The sequence below is a fragment of the Plasmopara halstedii genome (assembly GCF_900000015.1).
Source record: "Plasmopara halstedii genome assembly, contig: Scaffold_3120, whole genome shotgun sequence".
Classification (NCBI taxonomy): Eukaryota; Oomycota; class Peronosporomycetes; order Peronosporales; family Peronosporaceae; genus Plasmopara; species Plasmopara halstedii.
The window spans coordinates 1,010,055-1,024,701 of NW_020190023.1; the positions used below are offsets into that span (position 1 = coordinate 1,010,055).

The 14,647-nt window shown below is 42.0% G+C and overlaps 4 protein-coding genes across 4 annotated transcripts in view; 1 reads left to right on the forward strand and 3 right to left on the reverse strand.

Moving 5' to 3' along the window:
* The window catches only part of PHALS_07741 (uncharacterized protein), a gene marked incomplete at both ends in the record, with an annotated part of 2,341 nt that extends 1,009 nt beyond the window's left edge, over positions 1-1,332 (reverse strand). Inside the window, 2 exons of the mRNA XM_024721264.1 lie at positions 64-1,119; positions 1,190-1,332. Coding sequence (XP_024586380.1) covers positions 64-1,119; positions 1,190-1,332 — 1,199 coding nt within the window. The remainder of the gene's footprint in view (positions 1-63; positions 1,120-1,189) is intronic.
* Positions 1,333-1,834: 502 nt separating this feature from the next.
* Positions 1,835-2,422, forward strand: PHALS_07742 (uncharacterized protein; the record flags this gene model as incomplete). Its single annotated transcript, XM_024721265.1, has 1 exon — positions 1,835-2,422. One exon carries the CDS (start codon positions 1,835-1,837, stop codon positions 2,420-2,422), a length of 588 nt encoding a protein of 195 aa, XP_024586381.1.
* A 53-nt stretch (positions 2,423-2,475) lies between these two features.
* PHALS_07743 (sorting nexin) lies at positions 2,476-4,726 on the reverse strand (the record flags this gene model as incomplete). The annotated part of the gene is made up of 2 exons (XM_024721266.1): positions 2,476-4,491; positions 4,553-4,726. The coding sequence occupies 2 exons, from the start codon at positions 4,724-4,726 to the stop codon at positions 2,476-2,478; spliced, it is 2,190 nt and encodes a 729-aa protein (XP_024586382.1).
* Positions 4,727-11,194: 6,468 nt separating this feature from the next.
* Positions 11,195-13,612, reverse strand: PHALS_07744 (histone-fold-containing protein; the record flags this gene model as incomplete). The annotated part of the gene is made up of 1 exon (XM_024721267.1): positions 11,195-13,612. The coding sequence occupies one exon, from the start codon at positions 13,610-13,612 to the stop codon at positions 11,195-11,197; it is 2,418 nt and encodes an 805-aa protein (XP_024586383.1).
* Positions 13,613-14,647: the final 1,035 nt, after the last annotated feature.

Below are 14,647 nucleotides of genomic sequence, written 5' to 3' on the forward strand. Positions count from 1 at the left end.
TTCAAAAAAGTATCAGATGATGGCATTTGTACCATTGTTTTTAATGGTTGTAATGTACTTGACCATGTATCACATCGAATGTATGGCAATGGTCGAGCAGATGTATAAGCATGTTGATGTAATGGATTTGGTGTAAATGATAAATGTCTCGAAGAATCAAGTCGTAGATCCATCATACCAGAAATTGGTGTTAAAATTCTTGGAGATTCCTCATTTTCCATTGAAATTGGCATACAAAGTGCAGCAAGAGATGAACGACGAGATGAAAAATGTGATGAAGTCGTGAAAAAAGTATCAACACTTGGAAGTGATGGCATCGAAAAACGAGAATCACGTTCAGAAGATGAAAATGAACATGTTTGTCTTGTTGAACTTGAATCTTGAGTTGTCGAAATAGGAAAAGCTTTTGTTGAATAATATTCAGTTTTGAGTGATGCTGAACGTGTTAAACGTTTACGTTCTCGTTTTGTTGGATCGGAAGGTACCAATGAAGTAGTTGAAAGTGATATATTTGGATACCATGTCGTTGATGATTTACCAGTTGCAATCATATCATGACAATGTGGTGTTGCATTTGTAGATGGTGCAAGTGGCGTTCGAAATGTTTTACGAGCTTTACGACTTGATGAAATACGAAATGGAGGAGATGCCACAGTTGCAATACAAAGAACATTTGTGCCATTTGTTTCAAAGAGATACACTCGAAATACATGCAAATTTTTGCAATTTAATCGGGAAGATTGCCATCCATAATGCCACGATTGACGATTTCCATTTAGTAAAAAACACATTCCCGAAGTTGTACCATTTGGTACTGAAGTACCACGAAACCATCGTCCAAATGGTTGATCCGGCATTTTCACATCATTAAAAAGATCTTGACGAGCATATGTATGTCCAATTAAAAGACTACAATGTTCTTGACTTGGATTACTTGAATTTTCACTTTTACTTGACGATTGTTGCTTTGCAACTTCTTCAAATCGACCAAGTACCAATTGACAATTTGGTAAAAAACATTCAATCACAAGACCTGAACCGCAAAAACTTTTGGGATTATGACCTCCGCAACAATGTGGAAAACATCGCAAATTTTTATGGCCACTTGCTTTGTTGCTTCTACATGTTATAAAAATAAAAATCAGAGCACATACATTCTAAATCGCAAATCGAAGAAAAGAAAACATACCTTAGATATTCACTCGTAAAAAGCTCCTTCTCGCACTGATTATGAATAAATCGACACATTACATTCGAGTTTGACTCATTAGAAGACGGAGTTACATCGTGAGTAGCATGATAACACGCGTCTTGCATCCACTGTGTGGCCATAAACTTCCCTTCCCCAAAATACAACACGTGACTTTTTAGCGAATCAACTGTCGTATTGACTTAAGTATTTAGCCAATCAGTAGCGAAAGATTGTGTCCTGTGCCACTTACGTTAAAAGGTGCAGATATTGCAATGAGCAAAAATCTTATTGCGTGTTTCACCCGCGTGTACCATGGTACATTCCAAAGGGTGGACCTTCTGCTTTCTTGGTGTCTTTACTGCAGCGTTCGTGGAACTCTCTCTCGAAGGATGTGCGCATGGGATGAACCCAATAACAAAAACATCATCAGCTTCTTGTCGTCTAGCCGTGATAAGGTCGGACTTTTTTTTTTTTACATTTCATAGCAGACATGGAAAGTGGCAAGGACATGAAAATTATGGCATCGTTCGTATGTGCAACTTTTTAGTTTTGACGTTTTGGTATTTTTATTTTATATGATGTTAAAGTCTAAAAATAAAAATTTCTATTTGAAAATGATTTGTAGAATTAAAAACAAACATCATGTCGAGAGCACATCAACTTTGCACTTCAATTGGTTCATCTGGACTGTCCACACACGCGAACGTCTCAACTGGCGATCAAGGAGATGCGTTCAAGTGGTTTGAACTACAGACGCGACTTCGGAAATTACAATCTGAACTTTGTCAGATTATGGTACAGACGAAAATTGCGTGGATGCAATGTTTTGCCAATTCATGGACAATAACTAGTTGCACCACTGCTGAAAACATGGTACAACTTGGCGAAAAATTGACTACAAATCTTAAACATGCTTTTAATATAACAAATGGTACCATAAGAGTACCATTAAAAGTGTACGAAACACTTGTCAAGCGTATTGAAGATGACATGGCTACATTTCAGAACCTTGTTGCAAGTGTGGCACTTGGCAACTTTTTACAATCTCAACATGATATTATCACTCAAGAGAAGAGTGCAAATGATAAAAAATTACGCTCAACTAAGACGATTACATGTTTCAATCGTCTCCTACGCGTCGATTTACCATCTATGCAGACGTACTGTAAGCATGTAGCACCCCCATATTCTAGTTATCTTTCTCTGAAACACAAACGAGTATCGAAGTAGTCAAGAAAAAGTTCAACGACAATCTCCTACTTAAGAATACATTTTGGTCTTCATTATTGCAACCCAATTAATTGCTGTTGTGACGCCTGATAAAGTTTGCGTCTCGTTTTGGCCAATTTCGCAATTTCTTTAGTATTTTGGCACAACACTTGCAAGACAAAATGAGCTCGTAACGGGTCCAAAGTTGCAACTTTTGCATGCAACTCATGTCGAATTGTCGCCATTTCTTGTCGTTTTAATGTCAAAGTCGAAAGTGAAGGTCCACCATCACTCGTTGAATTCGGTGGCATTAGTCCCTCTTCCCGACGTCGTACACGAGTAAATGCTGCTTCAATTCCTCCAAGCTCAAGTGTTTGCATCCGTACAATCTCTAAAAGTGCATATTCCATACAATCAGCATCATTCTTTGTATGAAGTGAAATGGCACTAAAAACATCCGAAGTTCGTTCGTCAAATCCACGCGTTTCCATATCATCATCTCCATCTTCTTGTATCATAAAATCTTGAGATACTAAAAGTCGTTGACGACGACGTTTAACATGATCTTGATCTAATTGATTCATCTCCTGAAATAATTCACATAATCGATGTAAATGGTGTGATTGCAATCGACAAACTCGAGATACGTGACTTCCTTTTTGACCAATAGACTCGTAAGCTCTTGCTACATCAATGTATTTGCGTCGACGTTCCATAAATGTATCTGTTCCTTCAATCTCCGCGAAACTACGTGATAATTCAACTTCAGGAGCTTCTGGTAGACCTGGTGTACCGGTCTTCGTACCAAGACCAGTCAAAGCTGTCCCAGTTGTGGTGACTAATTTAGCAGCACTCGACGTAATGGCCGACATGGCACCCCATGCACTCCAATTGGTACTTCGTTTATGATTTCCAATCGAATCTTTTGATAAAGACGGTGGATTACTTCCTGGAGGAGATAATGTCCGAGTTTCAACATCATTAGATATCACTTCCTCATCTATCGATAAATTATCGTCATCTCCAATACTATTGTAATAACTCGAAGTTGCACGTCGTAGACTCTCGAGTTCTTCTGTAGTTGAAAGTAAAAATGCACGCACTTCTTCTGTCGTAGCAAGCAACGGTTGACGTAATACACTTCGTAGAAAAGCTTGTAATAAACGCATTCTTTCTCCAACAAACTCTTTCTCTTTATTCCAAAGTAATTGTTTTTTTGGTACACATGGCACAAGTTCAAAAGGAAAATGACGCTCAAGTTCCAATTGTAGCCATACAAAATCACTGTATCGACGATATACTTTCACTGATGAACTTGGTTCTTCCACTTGTCGTAATTCAGTCCATACTTTTGCAGCTTGATATGGATCAATAGCTTGTTCTGCTTTTGTCGTATCGCTTGCAATACTAATTACTGCATATCTTGTATATGGTAAAATCCACGATCCAACAATAGTTGGTTCACAAACTAAAACAACTAATTTACTAGGATCATGTCGTCCAGCATGAAGAGACAATTGAGCTCGGACACAATCAACTTGTTGTTGTAGTAATTCTGCTTTGGAATAAAGTTCTTTTGCTACAGCAGCAGCACTTGTAGCATCAAGTTGTACCTTTGCAAGATGTAATGCATCTTTTTGTACTTGCTCTTTTAAACTTTCAGTCTCCATTTGCAATGCTTCAGCTTGTTGTGACGCCACTAAAGCACGATGTCGAGCTTCTTCAGCTAAATCTTGTGCACGTCGTTTTTCTTGTTCATTAATTTCCACTTGTTTGGCAAGAAATCGTGCTTTCTGGGATGCTTCTACACTCTCTCGTTGAGCTGTACGTGCATGTTCTTCAGCTTCTTGTGCTAATTGTTCCTTTTCTTGCACTTGATGTGTCCACATTAATTGTAATTTTCGTAAATGAGTCTGAGTCTGAGCCTCCATCTCTTGTCTTGCACGCACGAGCTCGTAATTCTTGGGTAATGTACGTGCGCCTTCAGCTCCATCTAGTTGTGTAATACGACGACAAGTAGGACATTCCAATTCTCCAGTTTGAGTGCCCATATTCGTCGTACCAGCTGTAGCCCAACCATCTAAGCAACTCTGGAATCAGATTTAGTTCGAGATATATAAAAAACGAAAGAATGAAAAATGTTTATAGTACCTGACAATAAGTATGGCCACACGTCAAAAGGCGTGGAATATGGCCATTCTCCCCATCATTATCATCGTACTGCTCGTTGCATAGCTCACACTCGAATCCACTGTCTGCGAGATCACGCCACATATCGCCACTCTGTTCTTCCTTTATCTCGGAACTCGTTAATCCAAAGCGCATCTTGGCTGAGAAAGTAAAAATTGGAGAGAATTTGGGGTCATGTAACATCACTGTACTTATTACTATTTCGTTTTTGACAGATGTTGGTACTTTTCGTTGTCATATTAGATAAATACGTTACTACAGTGGATTGTTTTCATTGGCTGAATTTCGATCGAATCAGTATGATATCGAGACGATGAGACAAATAACATCAAAGACAGACTGCTGATGATAGTGCCGGCAATGGTTCAGTAAAACATAGCACGATGGAAGCATCAGTGACTGGAGAAAAAGTTTCACTTTTGTGCAATTGTACAATGCAGTAGACCAAACTTAGTAGTAAGTTTTTTTAGAGCCTCTTCTGAATGGAGCGCACGAAGGTGGAATTGACTAGAAGCCCAAATTCTCAAAATAGTAATGAAAAAGAGGGGACTTCATGTTAAAAAACATGCGAGGAACGTATGCGAGGTGATCTGTTGAGCGTCTTTAATATCCCTTGTAGCTGAGCTGTCCTCTGGTGTAGAGCAGTGGTCCGATTTGAGAAAGCTTGGGGCATATCATGCCAATTGGTTTGGCTGTACGGCTAAGCGATCTCATCTGAAAGATGAACCTCATGTTAGTATCGGCCGCACACCTACGGGAGCTTCGCCTTGGTCGGTGGCGGGGGATCATTCTTGCCAGTTTTCAAGGATGAGCGAGGCGTGGATCAATTTAGTATGGAAGGATAGCGTGTCAGCGTGTTCACAAGAGCTATAACCAGTATCAGGTAAAGCAGGAGGGATACTTTAACTTGGAGAGCTCATAAAATATTCAAAGTCCACTTTGATGCGATTGTCCAGGCATCGTTGTCGAGTTCAACTTGGCGCATTCTGCATCTTTACGTCTTAGGAGAGCAGCGCACGGCGCATCCAATTAGCAAGTCTGATCTGGCCACATTCTCAGCCTCTGACTTGACTAGTAGCTGTACTAGGGCCTGGGTAGGGCTGTCAACAGTACGAATCGAAGGCGGCGAGCGCCCACCTCAAAGTCGATGTCATACTTTGGACTTGGCGACATAAAAATGGTACTTCATCGATCTAATTCGCTGTAGCCGGTTGGTGAAGCTGTGAAACAATTGATTTTATTACACAGTACTCGATTTGAGTCATGTATGTGTCGGAACATTTGCCAGAGTTTTGTAGCAATGTGACGATCTTCATTAAAAATTATAAACTACCCAACGAAATGGTAGGATCCGGAAAGGTTGGTGCCGGCAGGAAAAGTAGCGCTCTTGTTGCGTTTATGAGCGCTTATTTTTCTTTCCGATTGAACAAACGAATGGGTTAGAAATATTCCCAGTGACGCGGTGTGCGACTTCCGACCGAACTCACAAACACAGCCTTAATTGGTCTGTAGTGATTTCATCGAAGGTCACTTTAGTTTATGCACTTGCAGCCCGGTAAGCCTACTTGATGGGTCGGGTCCAAATTTTTAGTATCGAATCAGAACTACTTGTAGCTGTAGGAACAAGTATGAAGTGCGCAACTCGAAGTGGGGTGTATAGAATGCGATGAAATGGCCGACCAAGTGCAGCGGGGTCGCTGTTTTGACTATCAAGCTAACGTGCGGAGGATGGCCACCTTTCTCTTCTAAGGCTCCAAACTGATAGACTCATACGCTTATAGTATTGAAGAGATCGCTGTGCTCTTTGCATAAAAAAAGCTGTCACCAGACAGTCCACAATGACTACCGCACAGTGCCGGGTTTTGCTCCTACATAGAGACGGGAATTTGGCTTTGTCAAGTGCCTACGAATTTCGTTTGCGCGTTTTGATCATGGTCACGAAGATTTAGTTTCTTAAAACGTTTTTGTTCTGCAAAGATCAGTAATTACAAATGACCACACTTCCTACGGAACCGTTTTTCCGAAAAGTGTTTTGATGAGATGTCCAGTTTTTGTATGCCCACTACAGACCATTTCAGGAAAGTCGAAGCGAAGATCACACGGTGAGGGATGTTTTGAACCGCTCGCGCAAAACGCCCGTGGTGATGTTGGATAAAAAGATCCCATTCATTAAACTTTATACCGCAGTGCACCTTCTGCAGGCTCTACGCCATTTTCAATAGATGATTTGGTGGCCCCTCCGTCTTCTCAGGTGGTCAATGATTACAAGACGCTTACGATAATAAAACTGCTATTAATGTAAAGGAGAGGAATGAAGCACCCAGAGATGACAAAATGTTTGCTGGGATGACTTCATGGGAAAACTGACAGATCGATTGTAGTGGAGACGTCTAACAAACGTTCATTGTAACGCTAACAATACATAATACCGTCGTAATCTTAGCCCGTCACTCTCCGCCTTCATCCAACATGTCAACTTAACTAGCGAGTCTCTCAAACACTAAACATTTGATGTGAGAACAGAATGTTGAAATTGAAAGAATACTTTAAACGGTGTGTCCCTCTGTATATGCATATCGAAACGATCCATCAATATCGCAAAGTTGCAACGATGCACCAAAATTCGATGGCAGATACATTATGTTGAAATGAAGTTTGAAAACTCTGTGATCGTTTGCAGGACCATATGCCTTCACATTCCAAGTTTCTTATATGTTGAAAACAATTCCCTCGCAATGGGATGGAGAACGGGAGAGTAACGCTCATCTGTGTCGAGAAAGCTTGAACGAAACATTCGTTCATCCAAAAACATCAATATGAGATTGAGTCATAGTATCGTATATTTAACACATTTACAACTTTACCACTATTATGATTGGTGTCAATCCATATATCGATCGGAATTTTTTCAAACCGGCCCTTTCCAACTCTCTTCAGTCCTGCATTACCCTATTGCTCCTCGGATCTAATATAAGCTCAAGCAGACCAAAGTGAGGCCCGTGGGCTGCTAGTCACCCGCTATACATTACATCGAGCTTTAGATAGTGATCTTATGCGTTGAATGCCATATTTAGCAAGGTATAACTCAAAACGTATCTTTTCTGAAACTCGAGCGAAGGAAGTGTCACTTGGTTAAGAGGCTCTCTATTCTCGCCTGGGTTACATATTAATGTGACTGTTGGTGAACTCGTAGAGTCAAAGCTTTCATTGCGCGAGGTGCAACAACGCCTGTTGTAGGTATAATCGGTGATCTCACTTTATGGCAAATAATTTTCATACATTTCCTGAGAACAAGTGGGTTTTAAATTGTTAAGCATTTCAAATATATCAAGTGTAGCACGCCTCTATGCCTGAGGTAGTTAACGTGGACTCTAATCTTCAAAAACAAACCCGATCACCCCAATATCTAGTGGATTGTTTTTCCACCGCAAAGCCTTGGATGGTCTTTGCTTCACATGGTTGGAATGTCACACAAGGTGGTTTACTCTGCGATACCATTATACCCTGACAATTATGGACATTCTTGATATAAAGTTAATTTAAATCAATCCCTTCTTCTCGCGATTTATAGCCGCCGGTCTTGGCCTGAAAATCGTGGCACTAAGCTGCTCTAACTCGTCTCCACGGGAACAAACCTGCGAGACCGCGGGACACAATCGCTTCAATCTATCTCTGAAAATCAGCTATCAGCTGTAATGATACGTCAACACTCGAGACACCAAACCATATCATCGTTTCATTTCCGCATTTCATTGATTTACCCCGGAGACCGCACCTTCCGGTCTTAGTTTGAGACAATTAGTAACATCGTTGCTTATCGACTCAACGAGCCATATGCCTTGCACTAAGCTATTTTAGTCACAAGTTTGCGCGAAAAGCATTTCTGCTCCCTAATCAAAATGGGATCATGGTTTCTAGAGCTCCATTTCAAAAAACGTGCGTGGCGCCTTACGCTTTTGACCTTAAGTCGACCCACGTGCCATTGTATTCAAGCCCAGGTAGAGATCGTATATTCAGATCAAAATCAAGACACATGTTCACGCTGTTAGATTCTCAAATTCTACAGTGAGGTTAAAAAAGAATTCTACTTGAGTCCGTCGCAAGGACATGGTGTTCGTATTTGGCATCAACAATGTTTCTGCGCGTGAATCAACCTAGTTAAACGGCTCATCTAAATATATCATAAACTTTAATGGCAGCACAAAGCACGCTTCGTTGACGATAACAGTCAACAATCCTGGGTCGTGATCAGCACCTATCATGAAAACGTCGCTTCTTTTAGGACTGGATCGTATTGAAGTCGATCGCCACGAGGTATGAAAGAGTCCATTTTTACCCAATAGGCCCAATGTGCATATCAAGACTCGACGTCAACCGCAAAGGGGTTGTCGGATGACTTGTCCCTTTCAACAGAGAGAGAAGGGGCACGTTGGGCACATATGCTAGGTATTCTCTCGATATAACATCTGCGAGAATCTCGGTACTTCCTTGTAGATTAGAAATCTCTCTTTTCTTCAGCATGGCGGACATCATCACCTCTGGTACGCCCTTGGAGCTCCACCTGTCGGAATCTAATCAAATTTAGCAGCATGAAAACTGTACTCCACATATAACGTAGCGCCAATCGCTCCCGCAAGCAAGGCTGGTGGACGCGGAAGGTCTCGATGCCATTTCTCAACCTTACATGAGAATGACAATTGTCTCCACCTTTGCAAGATGGTCTGCCTTCTCCGCATCGTTGGGAGCTTGCAACAATTTGTTCCTGCTTGCTAATCTTAGCCGTCAGACAATTTTTTTAACCTCACACGGTATACCTGGAATGGTGGTGTGCCATTCGTCGCCTGGGTACTTTTCATATTGAAAAGTAATACCTACGCACAAGTGTTCACTTTCGCGCGCGTCCTCCTGACTTAAAGAGTGCTGACGCGACTCGCTATATCGTTTACTGAAGTCCAGCCGACTTCATGTCTGTGCCAGCTTCTTTCACTCGGATATATATTGCAAATCTACTCTCAAGGAGCTAAATATTTTACATCAGCTGGTTCACGGTGAAAGCTAGTTGTGGTTTCACTGATGACCGATAGCGGCCTATCTTGACCGATGTATTTTCATAGTTGACAAGTACCTCAGGAACTCCATCGCCACTTCCAGCCTTGGGCTGCTATGCACTTCCAGCCTTGGGCTGCTATGCGCCAACGCCTCGCGACCAACCACGGAATAAGCTTTCACGCGTGTTTGGTTGAGTCGAGGACAGATAATCCACAACAACTCGAATTATTTCATCACAGAGGGTTGAATCAACTCATGAAGTGCTATCAAGTGCACCGGTATTGCCGTGCACCTTCTACAGGGACTGCCTTGACTTAAAAAGTATTCAATGTACAGAACTAAGAGTTGTACGCTACACCCAGGAGCAAAGCCTAGCGCCTCTAAAGTTACTTAGTGTCATCTTTGCTTTTATTTCATTACAAGATATGTACATTATTTTCGCTAAGTCTCATTTTAATAGTACCAAATCTGCAGCGGGGCTGCCGTAGCTCTTTCGCTAAGAGGAAGCTTGGTTAAGGTCGGTGACCTTCGTTCTATGCTTAAAACCAGTAAGATTGTAGCGGATCGCATTCACTAACGTAAAGGCGGATTAATTTTACGTCTAAAACCAATTAAATGTATAACTGCTGGCAGTCCAGCCACGTAATAACTTTTGCTTAAATGTAACCACACCGTTGTGTGGCTACACTATATTGTGGTACCCACACCTGTCATACCAGGGCACGTGTAACTACGTTACAAAATTTATCTGTTTCACTGTGTTCAAAGTAAAGTTATACGTAATTCATGAAGTGAGACTAATAGCTGACATGTTGCTCAGACCTCTCCAACCTCAGTAACGTCGTCCATTAAAGATTCAGTATTTAGGCACCTCTAAATTAATCACAATTAGACAAAAATGTTTTGTGTACATACACCATACTACGGTACACACCCCGTTATCACGTTTCTACTGCATAGGAGTAGGGCCCACGGCATTTCAGCAGAGTGTACAGCAAAGTAATTATTGCACTGTCTGTTTTCCTGTTTTTATTAGGGTTCGCCTTGATTATTTCACCCACAAAATTTCGCTGCTATGAATATATTACTGTAAGAAATCATGTACTGTAAGAACAAACGAGACGGAAATTTAAACTATGACTGAGAATATCTGTTTTCAATAGACTAACACTCAACATTAAATTTCACCGCACTGATTAGTTCCCTTTAATGACAAATTTGTGATGTCGGAACAATTTTCTTATTAAAAAAGAAGCTGATAACTTTGTAACACTTGCAGTTCGATACAAATCATATTGAAGCTGCTATCAAAATGAACTCGCATATAGTCTGCAATGGCTCAGCATTAAAGCATACCACCACATATTGCATTTACCCTTTGAAGACGAAAGTATCAGGCGATGCATTTTCATGAGTCATGCTAAACGTAGCACTAATTCTCTGTGATGTGGTCCACGCTTATATACTTCATTTTTGTATCAAAAATGGTCAAGAGGGTAAATGTTCAAATTGATTTTTACCAAGCGTCAGATCCTTGTTTCTAAACTTCAGCTATCACCGATATGTTGGATCTGATGTATTATTCGACTCCGATGTGAGTCTCGCTATCGTGAAATTTCGATTTACTGACGAGACTTTCACGCCATTCTCTTCCACTCCAGACAAAACAGTGCCAAGATTTGATTTCTCACTTGTAAACATATGAGCAGACACCGCTTTCGCTGCCTTAGAAGCAGCCGCAGCTTTTTCAAAAGCCTGTTGTTGGATTAATTTTTTGCGTTCTAACTTTTTTCTTGCCACAGCATCTTGGCATGCCTTAACTTTTTCATTGTACAAGGATAAAACTCGAGCATACGACGTGAAGCCCAGATTATCCATTCCCTCCACAACATTAGCTCCTGAAATTGATAACCCCATACCCTTTTTCGTTCTTCGATTTTGCAAAAGCGAGAGATCACGCGCTTCACTTGTAAAGTACAAAAGAAATTCGGTCACACACTCTTGCATGAACGTAACAGCATCTTCACTAACGTGGATCGAATAATCGTGATTTTGTTCATGATCCTCGACATTAGGAGTAGGAGAAAAAGTTGTGCCAGTAGTAGCGATAATCGCTTCGTGATCACCCTGCAGTGCTCTTTGCATGATTTTTAACACAGCTTTGGATGGAAGATACATTTTGTCGTCATTCTCAGTGCTGGCACGAGTAACGAGATCGAGGTCATAAAACTGCTGAGCAACACGAGGTGAAATTGGTATTACTGTTGTCGGGGGTGGTCGATACATATTGATACTAGCTGTCGATATCGTTCCGGTCGGATTCGTATGTGTTTTTTTTATGGTATCAAAAGCCACGAGCTGCAATGGACGCTTGTGAGACTCGTTCTGTACAGCACTTGTAATTGTAGTGTCCGCTGCTTTGAACGCTTCCAGCTTTGCTGCATCACGTTTTGCCTTGGCTTTCTGATTCACCTCGAATTGTCGGGCTTGTAATTGAGCTTTCAATTCCGCGTACTCGCGTTCGACTGCTGCTATATCTCGTTGATCAAGAATTTGAACGGCTGGTGACAGCACAGTAGATGACGGTGGCGATGCTACAGACGCAGGAACAGGATTTGCTGCAACACTCACACTTTCATGCTGAGTCTGAAAAGACGCAGAGGATGACAAACTAGCCGCAGTAGTTGCTACTGAGGTACTAACGACCACTTTCGCTGCAGCTTCTTGTTGAGCCACTTTTTTCTTTTCTCGAAGCAGGGTTTCTTCCAACATTCGCTCAATCTTTTGCGTAATCAATTCCGACTTTGCTTGAAGATCCATCGGCCACCGATTTTGCTGAATAAGCACCGGTCGACGACGCGCCAACGAGTCGCGATAATCTCGCTTAGCAATCTGAAGAAGCATTAGTTCAGTACAATGATGTAGCCACGTCGTCATCTTGTCAAGCGCCTGCCGCATCTCGCAATCAGTTCTCGCGTTGGCCACTCGGATACAGATTTTGGCTAATGACTCCAAGTCCATCTCAAATGCCGATCTGAGCTTTCTCTTCTTAATCGAATAATATGTTGGTGTGGATGAGTGAATTGCTTTTTTCATCGTTAGCGAAGGCTTTGACGGTGTAGATGACAAACAAGTCTTGTCGTTTACGCTTTTCTGCAACCTAATTTTGAGTTGAAGCTGCATGTTTTGTTGATTTCGCTGTTTTTGAAGCATATTCTGAAGCAATTGCTGCTGGCGAATAACTTGTTGCTGTTGTACTAGAAAATTGTCGGCAGTGGATGTCGCTGTGGTCGTCCCCCCTAAATTCCCCTTATTAGTTTGTTGCTGAAGCTGCTGGTCATAAAATCTTAATAGTCGAAGATTTTCTTGCTCCAGCAACAATTTGCTACGAAGCCACTTTTCATCAGATCGATTCTGCACCACCTGTGCCACCATGGCTGCTTGGTGCTGAACATTTTGCTGCAACTTTGCCAATTGCTCTTGTCTGCGTTTCTGCAAAGCTTCGGACGTTTTCGCCATTCCTGCTACACTTGTGTTATTACTAGTAATATCACTCATAGTACTCACTGGCGTCAAAACAATCCCTGACTGAGCTTCGAGTTGCTTGGTGATCGTCTCGTACTGTTGCATTTGCTGTTGGGCCAATGTAAACTGCAGCGCACGCACCTCCTCTTGATCTTGAGTCACTTTGTCCAATGAATTTGGTTTAGTGTTTGAATGAATAGTCTTTTCTAAGAGATTTACGCCTATATTAGCGTCAATATTGGCTTCTGACGAATCGGTTGTGGTTGAGGGAGGTTGGGCGGATACATTGTGCGAATCGTGCTGGAAAACGTAGGATTTTTCTGACAAAATATGCTGTAACGGCTTTCGGGGTCCATAAGTAGCAACATTTGATGACGTAGAAGTCGCTAGTATTGCAGAAGGCGCCGTGGACGCGGACTCAGTCCCTGCCGCTTTCGGTTGCGCCATTTTGTAAACCGAGGAATATGAAGGGTTACATTTCATTGTGTATATACATCAATTCTATACCCCGAAATATTGAATATCATGATCAGCACGGATTGATTTTTATATGGATGTCATTCAATGGAAAATAGCAAGTTCGCTCCTAGATCGATTAGTCAAAAAGAGATTGCAAGAAAGGCCGCTCAAGATAATCTCGACTGATGTGAAACAGAACGAGGTTTGTCTTATTGCAGCGGAGCTGCTGTAGCTCATTGCTTAGAGAAAGCTTACAAAGGTCACCGAACTAGTGTAGCGAATTGCAATCCGCTACCTCCAAGAGTGCCCAAAACCTTAACGAACTCTTCCGATCAAAATTAAAATTTGATTGTCGTGGTTGCGGCTCTGCCATAGAAATACCTAATCAATATAGTAAAACCTTATTGATATGCAATACTACTGGCAGTCTTACAATATAGTGACTTCTTCTTACGGTGTAGCCACACTACTGTGTGATTGCACGAACTTGTCTTGTGTGACATACACCTATGTACGACCGCACAATCTTATGCAGCCCGCCCTTTCATACAAGGGCACGTGTAACTCCGTTACACTCTCCCCCATCAAAAAGTGAATACCCACAATTCACATTCAACTGTCGCCTCATACAATGCTCGCATGTCTAAGACACCGTTACGTCCTTACGATAGTCTATGAACATCCTCCGCTCAATGAGCCTTGTGTCTATGACACGAAAAACACCGAGGCTAGCTGGTCCCGAGGGCGCCCGCGAGCAGAGCCCCTCATTGTCCTCTGCACTGGGTTCATCTCCATACAGTACGTCCGCGGCTTCACGGGAAGCACATCCCAACTTCTCAGCAACCGAGCGCCATAGACCGCACCCGCACCGGGTGACGAATTTCCTCTTCGAGGATTCAAAGGAAGTCGACTACGAGTAGGATACTCCTTTCCCAACATGGGAAGACGAGAGGGTGAGGTGCGCCGTGCCCGTTCCCCGACCCCTCGACTTCCGGGGGTAGTGGTATTTTTACAAATCGCCTC